The sequence below is a fragment of the Kogia breviceps genome, chromosome 14 (genome assembly GCF_026419965.1).
Source record: "Kogia breviceps isolate mKogBre1 chromosome 14, mKogBre1 haplotype 1, whole genome shotgun sequence".
In the NCBI taxonomy this organism is placed as follows: domain Eukaryota; kingdom Metazoa; phylum Chordata; class Mammalia; order Artiodactyla; family Physeteridae; genus Kogia; species Kogia breviceps.
In genome coordinates this window covers 74,130,280-74,145,527 of record NC_081323.1, presented here as the reverse complement: position 1 = coordinate 74,145,527, position 15,248 = coordinate 74,130,280, and the positions used below count along the sequence as shown (strand labels likewise).

The 15,248-nt window shown below is 49.8% G+C and overlaps 1 protein-coding gene and 1 pseudogene across 3 annotated transcripts in view; one reads left to right on the top strand and one right to left on the bottom strand.

Annotated features, from left to right (window-relative positions):
- GSG1L (GSG1 like) overlaps positions 1-15,248 on the top strand; it is a 221,730-nt gene that overhangs the window by 79,091 nt on the left and 127,391 nt on the right. For 2 of the 3 annotated variants that reach the window (XM_059038222.2, XM_067012695.1), the window contains exon 2: positions 2,268-2,315. The exons of the other annotated variant lie outside the window; for it this stretch is intronic. In XM_059038222.2, coding sequence (XP_058894205.1) covers positions 2,268-2,315 — 48 coding nt within the window. The remainder of the gene's footprint in view (positions 1-2,267; positions 2,316-15,248) is intronic. 3 annotated transcript variants of the gene reach the window in all.
- Positions 12,514-12,744, bottom strand: LOC131741004 (cytochrome c oxidase subunit 8A, mitochondrial pseudogene; annotated as a pseudogene).

The following is a 15,248-nucleotide window of genomic DNA, read 5'->3' as shown; positions in this document are numbered from 1 at the left end:
CTCAACGTAGAGCCTGGGGAGGAAGCAAGCACGATGGAATCACAGGAGCGGCATCCATCCACCTGTGGCCTCATGATTCTTTGGAAGGGGTGACATATATAAGAGAGGAATCCACTCCTTAACTCAGCACTTAAGACCCTTCGTGATCTGGCCCCAGCCTTCCTTCTCAGCCTCGTCTCTCACCACTCCCTGATATCTGCCTTTGCATTTGTATGGGGCTGGAAGGAGGTTCAGGAGCCCAAATGGGCTTCAAGGGACCTTCTTAGAGGAAAACTTAGGAAGCTTCAAGCAGACACAAGAATTGAGACTGCTGGAAGCTTCCAGCTTCTTTTCATCCCCCAACCTACATTGACTCCATTTGGACTCAACATCTATCTTCTTATTGGGCTCAGCAGTGAAATCTATCTCTTGCTGCTATGCTCAGCAGTAAAACCCTTGAACTAGGAGTTGCAAGCTCACCCTAAAGGTCAGCGAATCTAGTGTCTCAGGGACCAGTGAGGTCTAAGGTCTAGGGGTAAAGCAACAGGGTGTGGTGGGGACTGTGGCAAAGTATAGAGCACGTGTCCCATCTGAAAAAGGACCTTAAGGCTAGGTCACATCTTGCTCTCACTGTGTCCTAGATGGCCAGCATAGGGCCTGGCATCAAGGAGGCTGGGAGGAAAGACTGAAGAGTTGAAGTTTCTTATAGGCATAAGGTTTGGGTGGAAAGCGTTCGTTTGTTCATTCATTCATTTACTCATTCGTATACCCCTTCAACAAATATTTATTGAGCACTCTCTATGTACCAGGCAGTGTTCTAGGTGCTAGGGGTCCAGCAGGAAGAGAGATGGGGAGAGTCAGGGGAAAGGTGTTTGGAATATTAAATAGACTAGTTAGGAAAGGCCTTCCTGAGAAGGTAAAACTTGGGGAAAGTGATAAAGGAGAGGAAGGGTAAACCATTCAGCTATCTGGGGGAGGAATGCTCCAGGGAGAAGTAACAGCACGTGCAAAGGTCCTGAGGCAGGAATGTGGCTGGCACATTTAAGGATCAGCAAGGAGGCCAGTGTGGCTGGAGTGGAGTGAGCGAGGGGCAAGCCAGTAGGTGATGAGGTCAGGGAGGTGATGGGGGCACAGATCACACAGGGCCTTATAGGCCATGGTAAGGACTTAGGTTCTGACTCTGAGTGAATTGAGAACCGTGGGAAAGTTCTGAGAGGACGTAATCCATCTTAGGTTATAACAGGACCCTTCTGGTCACTGTGTGGATAAGGGCAGAAACAGGGAGACCCATGCAGAGGCTACTGCAGTAATCCAAGGGGAGATGATGGGGCTGGGACCAGAGGAGGTGGTGAAAAGTAGTTGGATTCTAAGTATATTGGGAAGCTGGAGCTGCAGATCAGATGGGGAGGTGTGAGAGAAAGAGAGAAACAAAGGATGACATCAAGGTTCTGGCCTGAGCATCTGGGAGGATGGAGGTACCATTTTTTCTGAGCTGGGGACGAATTGAAGATGTGGTACCTGCCTTCACGGGGCTTCCAGCTTGTGAACCATCCATCTGAGAATCACACACAAAATATTAAGAGTTGTAAGGTGACTAGCTGACCCCTAGGAGAAGGCCATGGTGCCATGAGAGCTTCTAATAGGGATGAAGTGTGTTCCCAGTCAGGGGGTTGGGGGAGGGAACACGAAGAGTATAGGAGCTGAGAGGAGGGGAGGGGAGGAGGGGCGGGGAGGGGTTGTGGATGGAGAGGCCCGGTGGAGGCCGGTCCTGGATCCATGTGAAGGAATTTGGGCTTTATTTTGGGATAAAGTGTTTTGAGCAGGAGTGTGTGTACTTGTGTGTGTGCAAGTGATATAATCAGAGCTGCATGGTTTGAAAATATCCCTCCAGCTGCAGTATGGAGAGTGAATCTGACAGAGGCCAGAGTGGCGGTCCAGGGAGCCCAGTGACAGCTTCTGCCCTCATCCTGCTGGGCCTGGACGGGGTGGAGTCCGTGGAAAGGGCAGGAGGGCTTTGAGGAGGTGGGAGTGACAAGGCTGCACGGGTTGGACTGGGAGGTGACGGAAGGAGGCGTCATGGGGACTTGCGGCTTCTCCATCCACATTCCTCAGGACGTTGGCTTTCTGGGAATTAGGGTCAGAGAAAGATGCTGCTGGGGTTAGAGATGTTTGGGCCCCCCTACCCCCAGATCCATTCAGGGCTCGTGGGAGGGGGAGAGGCGAAAGCCTGCAGCCCTCACTTCCTTTCATATTCTGAAAACCTTTCTTTCTTTTTTTTTTTTTCAAAGGTGAAAAATGCCGCAGCTTCATTGACCTGGCCCCAGCATCAGAGAAAGGTAGGTGTGGCCCCAGCTCAGGTGTGCCAACCTTGCCCTCTCCAGGGACACTTCTCGAAGCCCTGGCTGATCCTGTCCTTCAGCATCCCTGGGTGATGGTACCTCAGGTGCCAGAATCCTGTTGCAAAGCTCTGCGTTCCTTGAGCGGTTAGTGCAGGGGGAGAGGCAGGTGGAGGGACATCGTCTTGCCCTCCCCCGCCCCCCAAGTGGGATAGTTCGGAGAGTCATTACACTTCCCTTACTTCCAGCGCGTGCTGGGACTTTGGGGGAGGTAGGATGGGTGTGCGGAAGTTGGGATCAGGCCAGACCAGTGTTGGCCTTGCTTCCAAGTGTAGGATTTGACCTTGGGGGAGGGAAGCCAGACGTTCTGTGTCTGTCGTCTCACAGGTGTGGGGAGGTCCAGCCTGATCGGGCGCTGCCATTCAGAAAGGACCCGTCGGTGTGCAGGGCTTGACAGCAGAGATTCTGAGCCCGGTGATGCTCAGATACGACGATTAGGAGCGGGCTGCAGCTCGTGTAGGGGGCAGAGCAGTCAGGATTAGGTTTAGCTGCAGGTAATGGCGACCCCAAATAACTGGCTTCGGTGGAGAAATGTATTTATTCCTTTTAAAAGTTTCAAATCTAGGGTGGCTCTGCTCCATGCAGCCCTCAGGATCCCGGCCCCCGGGGGCCTCTCCATCATTCCTGTGGCCTCTGTCCTCATGGACTAACAGGATGGCTAGAGCTACAGCTGTCACATCTGCACTCCAGGCAACAGGATAGAGGGGAGGCAGAGAAGAAAGGGCAAAGGTTGCATGTCAACAGTAAGGTTCCCAGAAGTTGCCCCATGACACGGGCTTATATCCCCTTGGCCAGAACTTGATCACAGCTGCAAGGGAGGCTGGGAAATGAGGTCTTTATCCTGGCAACCATGTGCTCAGCTGAAAGGCAGGGGTTTTATCATTATGAAAGAACAGGAGAATGGATACTGGAGGACGCGCTGCCACAGGAGCGTAGGGCATGGCCACCTCCCTACTTCCCTACCCTGCCACCAAGGAGAACCCTTGCCAAGAGAGAACAGGTGTGCAGGTCTCTTCAGACAGCCTGGAGATTAGGAGAGGGCTCTGGTCCTGGGAGTCAGGGTGGGGAAACTGAGACAAGGGTTCAGTCCTAAATTGTCCCGACATAGGGGGCCTTGGTGGGCTGAGGCTCAGGGGAAATTCTTAAATCCAGGATGTGCGGTCACCCACGCCCCCTGCTGGTGGGGCTGAGTTTGCAGTTTTCCTGCAGTGTCAGGAGGTTCAAGGGCCTGAAATGCCCCGTCTCTGACCCCTCCAGGGTGTTGGGAGAGGCGGGGCAGGCAAGGGGGCTGCGTGTCTTTGAGGCTGGTGACGTTCCTGTCTCACAGACGCTGTCCCCTTGAAGAGCTCCAGCCAAGTGGCAGCTGGTGAGACTGAGGGGCATGTGACAGGGAGCCGGTAGTGCTCTGGGGTCCAGGAAGTGGCTGGGCTGCCCCTCTGAGCAAGCTTTTTGCAGTGGGGACTACCTCCTCTGTTTCCTCTGCTTCCCAGCGACGATCCCCTGTTTAGTGGCTACTTGTGGCCATCCCTGAAGTTTCGAGCTGAGCAGCTCGGGCCACAGCTTCCAAACTGAGTTCTCCAGAAAATACTACAGCTACTCATAAATGGCTGATATTTACTGAGCAGGTACAATGTGTCAGGCACTGGGCCAAACACTTTAAATGTATCAACTGAGAAACCTCCCCACAACCTTGCTAAGAAGGGGCTGACATCCTCACCCCACTTGACAGATGAGAAAACTGGGCCTTAGGGACATTAAGCCACTCATGTCTCACATCTCATAAGGAGCAGAGCCCATGCTCTGTACCCCTCCGTTGTACTGCATCCGAGAAGCCAATACCTGTAGGCAGCTTCAACGATGCTCATCCCGTAATCCCCAAGGCCTTGGATTTCCTGGGTCAACTCTGCTCCGAATCTGGCTTCCAGAAAGCTGGGCCCGTGTGTGCGTATGTACATGTGCGTGCATGTCTGGTTGAGGGCGAGGGTATGCGTGCATGGGCAGGTGCTCCTGTGAGAGTGTGCACATGGGTCTCGTGTGTGTGCCTGCACGCACACTCGTGGGTGAGTGTGAGCACAGAGGCATGTACACATGTGTGCACTTATGAGCGTGTGGATGTGTGTACATGCGTGTGTGTGTCCACATACAGTGACACGTGGGTTGCTCGTGCCTCTTGCTGGTGGCTTATTCCTGCCTCGTGTATGAGGACCGAGGCCCCAGCGGGATTGTATCTTTGTGTTTTACTGGCCTCGTGATTTTACTTTCAGGGCTTGTTGGTGGCCACGCCGAAGACCTTCTGGCTGTGTGTATAAAAATGTTTATAAGAAGCCTGAGTGGGCTGGCTTTGCAGACCAGTTTTCATGGACTCACTGCCTCTCAAGCACTTAGGTTCACCTTTGGGGCTGGCGGGGTTTGGTCAGGCAGCTCTGTGGCCTGTTCCCGAACCTCCCGGACCCCTCCGTGTGCTCGCCGAGTCCTCTCCACACTGTTTCACAGATGAGGAGCCCAGGCTGCAGAGAGAGGGGGACTGGTTCAGGGTCACGCAGGGAGTCCGGGCCGATATTGGAGCCCAGACGTAGTCTCTCCCAAAGAACACTCTTCTCCCAGATTCTGGCTGCACCCACTCCCGCTGTGACTTCCTTCCTGCTCTGCAAAATCCGATCATAATAATTAGTGTTAGGTGACACTAACACAAACTGGCGTTCATGCGGTGCTCACCACGTGCCAGGCGCTGTTCTGAGAACTTTATACCTGGTGGCTCATTTAATCCCCATTTTACAGATGAGGAGACTGAGGCCTAGAGAGTTAATCGACTTGCCCAAAGTCACACAGTTAGGATGCTGGGATTTAAAACTGAGCTGTCTGGCTCTTAAATGCCTGGTTCTTCTGCTGAAAAGCTAGGCCTTCCAAGCCTCTGTGTGTGTGTGTGTGTGTGTGTGTGTGTGTGTGTGTGTGTGTGTGTGTGTGTGTGTGTGAGAGAGAGAGAGAGAGAGAGAGAGAGAGAGAGAGAGAGAGAGAGAGTAATTGAGGCCCTTCTGAAATGGGCCCCATCTTTGCCATTTTCTCCAATACCCTCTGTCCTTTCCTCCCTACCCTCTCCCTTGGCAAAATATGTGTCTGTCGTCAGTGTTTTTACCATGGCATATTTTTGTTAGTTCTCCTGATCATTCTAGCTTTGTGCTTCATGTGGGAAATATCTTTTCATTTTAAACTAGCCTAAGCCACAACCATTTTTCATCTGGATTCCTGACGCAGTCTCTTAACTGATTATGTCCTTCCATTTTTGACCCCTGCTTCACTGGTAGCCAGAATGATCCTGTTAAAGCATAAATCACCTCATGTGGCTTCCTGTTTAAAACCCTCCCTTGGCTCCCATCTCGTTCAGAGTAAAAGTCAGTGTCCTCACCTTGGTCTGTAAGGTCTGGGGGATCTGGCCCTGTACATCCGGGATCTCACTTTCTGTAATCTCCCCTCCCTCACCATACTTCAGGTCTCCAAAATCTTTACTGTTCCTTGAGTCAGCCAAGCTAGTGTGTGCCTTGGCACTTGCTGTTTCCTGCTCCTGGAACCTTGTTCTCTCAGCTCTCTGCACAGCTGGTCGCTTCTCATCACTCAAACGTCACATCCAGGGCAGCCTTCCTTGAACATCCTTAGAGCAGCCCTTCCTCCTGCCAAGTCCTTCTCTACTCTCTTCAATGTTTAGTTGTCTTTACATCACGTATGAAATGTACTCAGTGCTTCTTTGATGAACAGTGGTCTCCCCTAAAAGAATGTCAGCTCCATGAGGGCAGGGATTTTTCTCTTGTTTGTGACTCACTGTATCCCCAGGGCCCAAAGCAATGCCTGGCACTGTTGAATTAATGAAAAATGAACATTGATTTTTAACTGTATACACTCTTGTTCTAAAAATTATAACAATGTTTAAATGTGTAAATGAGAAATGAAAGTCTCTTATAAGCCCACCCTTAGATATTCACTGGTAATGGTTTGGTTTATTAGTCCCTGAAGAAAGTTAGAAGGATGAAAGATAGATAGGGTGATAGATAGATAAATAACACACACATACATATATACACATATATACTTATACACCTGTGTAAAATCATAGATTGCTTTTCATGTCAATACATACAACTCACTCATCTTTTGGAACAACTGTATAATAGCCCATCACATAGAGACAATTCATTTAACCAAGCCCTATCACTGGACATTCAGATTATGTCCCCAGTACACTTTGAGAATCTTGTATCACAGCTGAATAATAGTAACCTGTACACATATCTTTCTCCCTCACAAGAGTGGGGCCCTCCGAGCAGTGGTTTCTTATTTACCTCTGGGCCTCCAGGGCCCAGCCCAGCACTGGAGCCCTACTGGCAGAGCAGAGTAATAAGTTCTCTGACAAAGATCTGCCCAGCAGGCCATGAGAGGCAGAGGAGGAGGAATGAATTAAGGACACTTGAGCAGTTTGTGAAGACGAAATGTGCAAATGAAGATAAACAGCAACGTCTGTGAACTTGTTGCTGAAAATGCAGAGGAGAAGCTTCTTATGCTTCCTAATCTTCCTCTTCAAGGTTTCCCTTGTCTCTCCAAATCTCAACCTCTTATCCCCTGGGGCCAGATTCTCCTACCAGATAATTGTGACCAACTGGATACTTTTCAAACCTAGTGTATTGGTCAGCAATAGTCACTATAATGCTGTGTAACAAGCCATCCCCAAACTCAATGGCACTCGGCATGTATTTTTTTGCTTGCATGTCTGTGGGTTGACTTAGATTTAAGCTGATGTAGGCTGTCTTGGTTGCAGACTGGGCTCAAGTCCACTCCATGTGTGTTCTTTTTGGGGGCCAAATAGAGGGGACAGAAATGCAAGGTGGCTAACTGCACAAGTACATTAAAAAAAAAAAATTCTTCTTTTTTTTTTTTTGGCTGCACTGTGCAGCATGCAGGATCTTAGTACCCCAACCAGGGATTGCACCCACGCCCCCTCCCATAGAAGCATGGAGTCTTAACCACTGGACCGCCGGGGGAGTCCCATGCACAAGCACATTTAAAACCTTTGCTTACATCCTATCTGCTAACATCCTGTTGGCTAAAGCAAGTCATGGGGTTGCATCCAACATCAATGGGGCAAGAAATACACAACCCACGTGGAGGGTGGAGTGGGAATGAATATTTGCTGAGTGATAGTCTAATCTGCCACACCTGGGCCTGACCACGGGCCTTAAGGATGATTGACAGCTGGCTGTGCTGGAACTGGCCCAGCCGGATTTCTGGGTGTATGTGCTTAATTTGCTTATCAAGGTCTCCTCTGGTCATTGTCATCCCAAAGTGACTCATTTATTTTTCCAAAAGTAACTAAAATATTTGAGGGAGGTAATTCATTCCTTCCCCAAACAATCCATTGAGCAGCCTCTGCGTGCGAGCCATCTGCACACATGCCTTCCAATTCAACACATATTTCCTGAGCACCTACTTTGATCCAAGTTCCGGGCTAGGTATGGGGGGCAATGCAAGGACGAGTGAGGTGAAGGTCCCTGCCCTACAGGAGTGGGAGAGAGCTACGGAAATGGTTATCAGGCATCGTGGGAGGGCTCCAGCCGAGGAACAAGGAGGCCACCCTCCAGTGCAAAAGGCTGGGGACGTGATGGCTGCCACCTCTGATCCTGCCATGGGGCGAGGGTGGGGGGGGGGTCCATGAAGATTTTGGGGTTTTCTGCCCTTTGTTATGTTAACTGGACCCCCCCAGTAAAGATCTGTCCCAAGTCATTTGTCAAGGTGTGATATGGGGAAAATTCCCAGTTCCTAAATCCCAGGTTGGAGCTTCCCCTCACAGGTGGATGGGTTCTCACTGTGAATGAATGAATGAAGAAGGAAGGAAGGAAGGAAGGAGGGAAGGAATTGAGCTCGTCCTGATTCATATTTGCCATCAAGGCTGTACTGGTAAATCACCGTGATTCCTCAGTGCCCATCAGCACACACCGTGGAGTACTGTGCAGTCTCCAACTTCTCTCAACGGTATGGACATTGGGCAAACGGAGCCAGATTCAAAAGGACACACACAGTATGTGATTCCATTTGTATGATACTGGAAATCAGGCAAAACGGATCTGTGCCGTCAGAAGTCAGGACAGGGGTTACCCTTGAAGAGCGAGTGTGACTGAGAGGGAACCAGTGGAGGGCTCTGGCAGCTGGCAATGTTATGTTTCTTAAGCCGGGTGCTAGTTACAGGATGTGTTCAGTTTATGAAAGTTCATCAAGCTGTACGTTTGTGATCAATGCCCTTTTCTGTATATGTGATACTTCCATAAAAAGTAAAACAAAAATTTCCTGCACTGAATTCTAAATGATCTTTCTAAACTGGAAATCCAGCTCCATCAGCCTCCTGCTTAAGGCCTTTCCTGGTTCCTAAACATACACCACGTAACACGGCACTCGTGGCCCTTCGTGATCTAGTGTGTGTCTGCCTTTTCCACTCCACCTCCTGTAATCCCTCATGTGGACCTTGCGCTCCAGCCCCGCCTCCTTACCTGCATACGTTTCCCCCCAAACTCTCCATCATATCTCATGCCTCTGTGCCTTTGCATATTCTCTTCCCTCTGCCTGACCTACCTTTACCACCTCTTGTTTGCCATGAAATCTTCTATTTATCCTTCAAAGCCCAGTTAAGACATGACCTCTTCTGAAAAGGCACCTCGGACCCCAGAAGTACTCACGGTGACTGGTCCTATTAGCACCCGTCACACAGCCTTGAGATGATCTCCTCCACCAGACTGGACACTCCCTGAGGACAGGCTCTGGATCTTGTCTTTCCAGTGGCTCCCGTGCCCCAGATGGGGTTGGCACACAACAAGAATTTAATAAAGTTCTGTTGAATGAAGGAAAGAAGGAAGGAAGGAACAGAGGCCATGTTATACATACTGGGTGTCCCATTTGGGTTTGGAAATCTGGATCCCGACTCTGGAAGCCGTGGTCTCCTCTGTCCCGCCTGGGCTGAGCTGTGTTTTAAGCCATCCCGACTCCCGGCCCCTCTTTCCCAGGGAGCTGGGATTTTTGGCAGCTACCAGCTGGCAATTTTTGTGAAACAATCTCCTAAGCTTGTAGGTTTCATTTGTTTAATATTTCAGGGATATGCAACAATGTGGTGGCTCCGTGGCCACAATCCCTAGTCTTGCGTGAGTCATTTCTCAACTGAGTTCCTATAATATATTGTCTCTTGTTGGTTCCCTCAACCTCTCTGTTCTCCGTCTGAAATCGATTTACAATTCTGCTGCTCACTTAATTTATTTAGTGCATTTTATTGATTTATGTCATCGAACTGAAAGGTGCATAGATCAGAACATGCCGAACAGGGAAGGGGGAGGGGAACCAGCTTCCACAGTTGCCCAGACTCTGACATCGAACTGCAGGCAGGTCAGCCTGCTGGCTGCAGCCTGAACACGCCGAGTCACTGTTGCATCCTTGTGCCTGTGCATTAATTCTGGGTGAGCTTTTCTCCCTGGCTGCTTGGGGGACTCACTGTCACCTTCACCTGCCAACCCCAAACGTTCTGCCTCCGCGAAGTCCTCTCTGGGCCCCAGGCTGAGTTAGTTATGCCCGCTCTGGGCTCCCAAGTCACCAAGTACATGCCTGTGGTCCAGGGCCTGACAAAAAGGGAACCCTGATTCTTTCATCCCAACAAGACGAACAATTCAGGACACAAAGAGGCAAGAGACTGGCCCGAGTGGTCCACACATCCATTTTTCCCTCTCACCTGCCATTCCCAGACAACACTGAGCTAGTTTTTGCAGCCCTCTGGCCGTGGGTGAGAACCATCGTTTGTCTGAATGGCCCTGGTCCTTCTGTGGAGGCAGCAGAGCTCTGGAATCCTCCTACAGAAGGAGATCACTTCCTGGCCATTCTCAATAAACTCACAACACAGGCCACCTCACCTGGAGCCATTTCATTCTTGGAAGCAGGGCAGGCTGCAGCCTTGTTTTCGGGGAAGGGCTGCAGGGACCTTTGTTCACCTTCCCAGGGCAGGCTAGTGGGCAGCATCCCTCGGTGCCAGGCTGTGTGCCAGGAGCTGGGTCAGTGAGGAGAACGCCTCACAGCTTCCGATCTTGAGGAGCCTTCTAGTGGGGGAGACACACAAGGAGGTGGAGAGTCACATCTGTGAATCAGGGACCCATGGGGGTGCCCAGAGGCCTGTGGAAGGAAAGGTGACAGTATAGGAAGGCTGTGTGGAGGGTTCCGTGTGGGGAGGGTCCTGAAGGATGAGTGGCATTCCTTCTACTGCATAAGGGGCACGGCGGTGGGGGGGGGGTGTCATTCCTGGTAGAATGAATGATATGTGCAAAGACGTGAGACCCAGTATCCTTGTGCCAGGCACGTGACAGATGTGCAATAGGCACTTGCTGAATGACTGAAGGGTGGAAGGAAGGTGTAGCCCCGAGAGGTTAAGTGCCTTGCTCAAAGTCACACAGCAAATTTAGGTTAGAGTCAGCCTCACCTGCCAGGATCCTGAGGGCTTTTAATCAGCATCCCGCGCACCCTGCCAACACCACCCATCCTCTCTCATCTCACCCTTCCTTCCCACCCATTCCTCCAGCCCCATTTTCTCTAGCATCACACATGGTCCTCCCACCTCCCTCATTCTGAAGTGCTGGTTCTGCCACTTTAGTTCTGAAATTCTGGATTCCTCTAATTACGTGCTCTTATTAAAAGTGATTAAACCCCCGTGCCGGTGGAGGACTGCTCCCGGAGATCACAACATCCAATAATTGCTTTAGTTGCTCTAATTCCAATTATTCAAGATTATCTTTCCAGGTAATTAGGTGTCTGGGTAGTCTCGCCTGTTCGCTCTCTCAGAGAGTGTCATATTAACCCCAAACGGTGACCAGCTTTCATGTTTCATAATTGGAAACAGTTTCTCCATGGTGAGAAGACTCTGTTAAGTGTAAACAGTGGTAATTAACATTTCGAAATGACTCTTCGGTCTTATCATACTTTGGCGTGAGAAATTACCTCGGATGCTTAAATCCAGCTCTTTGCCCCTCTGAGCAGAGGTTTCAGCAGCATTGGGGAATTAGGGCTTGCTGAACTGCACGGGGGTGGAGGAATTTGAAGGATGGCTCCTTTGCACATTCTAGGAAAGTCTTTGCATGGGCTGGTTTCCTTCTGGATCTCTGCCTGGATGGGAGGCCTTGGGATGGAATTTGCCATAAGACCCTTCCATTTGGCCCAGGCTTTGCAATCACACAGGGCCTTCACTTTAGACAAATGATGAGTCCTTCAAATGAAGTTATACAATCAAGGCCAGCAGGTACAGTTGTGTAGGTTACCCACTGTGCAACTCTGGGGGTCATGATTCATCTACGTGAGTGGCATTGGGTTGGGCAGTGCACATCCTATACGACTCTAGGCAGGGGCTGGGGATATATAGACTGAGTTAAAAGAAGACAACATTCAACATACAAGTCTATACCTGCACATCATTGCTGAACCACACTGCCTGTGATGAGCAGGGAATTTATAACCCTATTTTGTCATGTTTCTTTTTTAATTGATATAATTTCATTTATATAATATACAAAGAGTGAAAGGCACAGAGTTTAAATGTACAGTTCAGTGAGTTTCAAGAAATGCATACATCCATGTAGCCCACATCCTTGCCAAGATGTAGAACCAGGGCCAGCTTCGTGGGCATGTGACCTTATAGTCGCATAGGGTTCCATGCACGGAAGGACCCTCCGTCTGGTTTAATGCTATACTGTAACTGTCTTGAAATTCTTTTTTTTTTTTGAGTTTCTGAAGCAGGGTTTATTTATTTATTGGCCACGCCACACAGCTTGCAGGATCTTAGTTCCCTGACCAGGGATCAAACCCACACCCTCAGCAGTGAAAGAGCGGAGTCCTAACCACTGGGCCACCAGGGAATTCCCCCGAAGCAGAGTTTAAATAGACTTTATTGTTACAAGGGAGGCCCTACCGAGCAGCGCCTTCTAAATGGATACATGTGGTCCCAGGATGTCAACATGGAGAAAGGAAGAGGTCATGATGGCAGAAGAGGTCCCTGTAACTGAAGGACAGGATCCCGGGGAGGCCAGCCAGGAATGCCGCAGACGTGATCGGGACAGGCCGGGGTGGTCCGGTCACAGGGTTAGGGAGAGGACAGCTCCTGTCTCTCCCGCTTCTTGTAGCTCTGCGGGTGTGACAGGACCCAGCCCGACGGCAGGAGGAAACCCAGGAAGCAGGAGGTGAGCCCAACGGCGATATCCATGGTTCCGAGTTGCTCCCGCGGCGGCTTGGAATGGATCTGGGCCTGCGGCATGGGGGGCCGCCAGGCCGGGCCTGTCACGTCTCTGAGCAGCAGTGGAGTCAGCACAGACATGACCGCACAGAGTAGACTGCAGGTAGCACGCAGCCAGAACCCAAGGCCACGAAGTCAAAATCTGTCTTGAAATTCTGAATGATTTTTTCAACAAGAGGCCCTGAATTTTCTTTTTTAAAAAAAAATTAATTAATTAATTTATTTATTTATTTGGCTGCATTGGGTCTTTGTTGCAGTCTCCGGGCTTTCTCTAGTTCCGGCGAGCGGGGGCTACTCTTTGTTGTGGAGCACGGGCTCTAGGTGCATGGGCTTCAGTAGTTGTGGCTCGTGGGCTCTAGAGCGCAGGCTCAGTAGTTGTGGCACACGGGCTTAGTTGCTCCGCGGCATGTGGGATCTTCCCGGAGCAGGGCTCGAACCCGTGTCCCCTGCATGGGCGGGCGGATTCTTAACCACTGTGCCACCAGGGAAGTCCCCTGAATTTTCATTTTGCACTGCCTTCCCGATTTGGGTATATACAGCACCGCCATACTATTATTCACTTACTATTTCTCTTTACGTTGATGAACTTAAAAGTCGAATTATTTTCTCCCCATCCTGAGCAATGAGATCTGTCAATTCAAGGTTTTAGTGTGCCATGTTATTTTTTTCCACGGTGCTTTAAAATAAATAATAATAATACCAAAAACGTATTTCTGTTTTGCCAATGTGTCAGACCCAGCTGATTCACCCAACAACTCAGTGCGTTCGTGCTGTCATTAAGCTATGTGATGGGTGGGGAAACTGAGGCTCAGAGAGGTTAAGTTAACTTGCCCAAGGCCGTATGGGTTGCGATGGTGGAGCTGGCTTGGAACCTGGGCAGGTGGGCTGCAGAGTCCTTGTGCTTTACCATTCCACTTGCTGCCTTGATGCGAGCTATTAAAATAGAAGAAGAATCCCCGTGACTAGGGAAGGACTAAAATCTAATGAAAGGAAGGGATGAGGTAAGTGTTGTCTGGGTGGGGCTGGGAGGGAGAAAGGGCCGTCATACCACATGGGATGACACTTGTCATCCTCCAGAGCCCTTATGACTCATGCATCTAATGCTGCTTCCTTCTTGTTACACTTCTAGTTCCAAGACAGGAATCTAACCATCACACATGGGCTGTCAGGTGGGAAGACCTCAGAGAGCTGGTCTCACCTGCTTCATTTTGCAGATAAGAAAACTGAGGCCCTGAGATAAAACTCTTCGTGGCTGCTATGGCCTGAGTACAGGTAGACCTCAGAGATATTGCGGGTTCAGTTCCAGGCCACCGCAATGAAGCAAATATCACAGTGAAGCAAGTCACACCAATTGTTTGGTTTCCCAGTGCATGGAAAAGTTATGTTTACACAATACTGTAGTCTATTAAGTGTGCAACAGCATCATGTCTAAAATACAATGTGCATACCTTAATTAAAAATACTTTATTGTTGGGCTTCCCTGGTGGCGCAGTGGTTGAGAGTCCGCCTGCCGATGCAAGGCACACGGGTTCATGCCCCGGTCCGAGAAGATCCCTCATGCCGCAGAGCGGCTGGGCCCGTGAGCCATGGCCGCTGAGCCTGCGCGTCCGGAGCCTGTGCTCCGCAACGGGAGAGGCCACAACAGTGAGAGGCCCGCGTAACGCAAAAAAAGGAAAAAAAAAAAATCTTTATTGTTAAAAAATGCTAACCATCGTCTGACAATGCCAGATTGCCACAAATCTTCAATTTGTAAAAAAAAAAAAAAGCAGTATCTTCAAAATGCAATAACAAGGTGTGCCTGTATAATGAGTGTACAAATGGCATACCAATCCCTGAGAAGTGGAGTCCCCACTCTGGGGCAGCCTCCCCCAGCCCAGCCCTGGCAATTCTTGGAACCCTTATTGAGCACCTGCTACATACCAGTCCCCTTCAGGCATATTATCCCATTTAATCTTCTCAACAGCCCACAAAGTGGGTTTACTCTTATCCCCCTTTTCAGATCAGGAAGCTGAGGCTCAGGCTAAGACACTTGCTCCCGGTTCAGGGAGGGGCAGAGCTTGGATTTAATCACAGAGCTGAGTGCAGTATTAATGCAGAGCATGGGCTCTGGATTCAAATTGTGACTCTACCTCATTAGCTGTGGGACCTCAGGCATGCTTCTCATCCTCTTTATGGCTCACTTTTCTTCATCTGAAAAATGGGGATAAATAGCATCCACTTTGTGGAATTCTTCCGAGAATCAAATGGAATAATCCACGTGAGGGGTTAGCACCGGGTCTGTCTCAATCAACAGTAGTTTGAATGAATATTCCAGTATATTTCCACCATCTCCTCAGTTCGGCCCAACCAGCTGGAAAGCTAACTTGGAAAGAACTCAAATTTGTGTTTACTTCTACTCAACTAACCTTCATTGAATCATGCACAGAATTCCATTCCCTGCTAAATACTTTCACATCTCTTGGTTCATTTAATTCTGTTGACAGCTCTTTGAGGAGGTGCTATTATCTCTGCTTTACACCCAAGGAAACAGACTCAGGGAAGTTGAGCTACTTGCCTGAGGTCACACAGCAAAGCAATGTATCCCA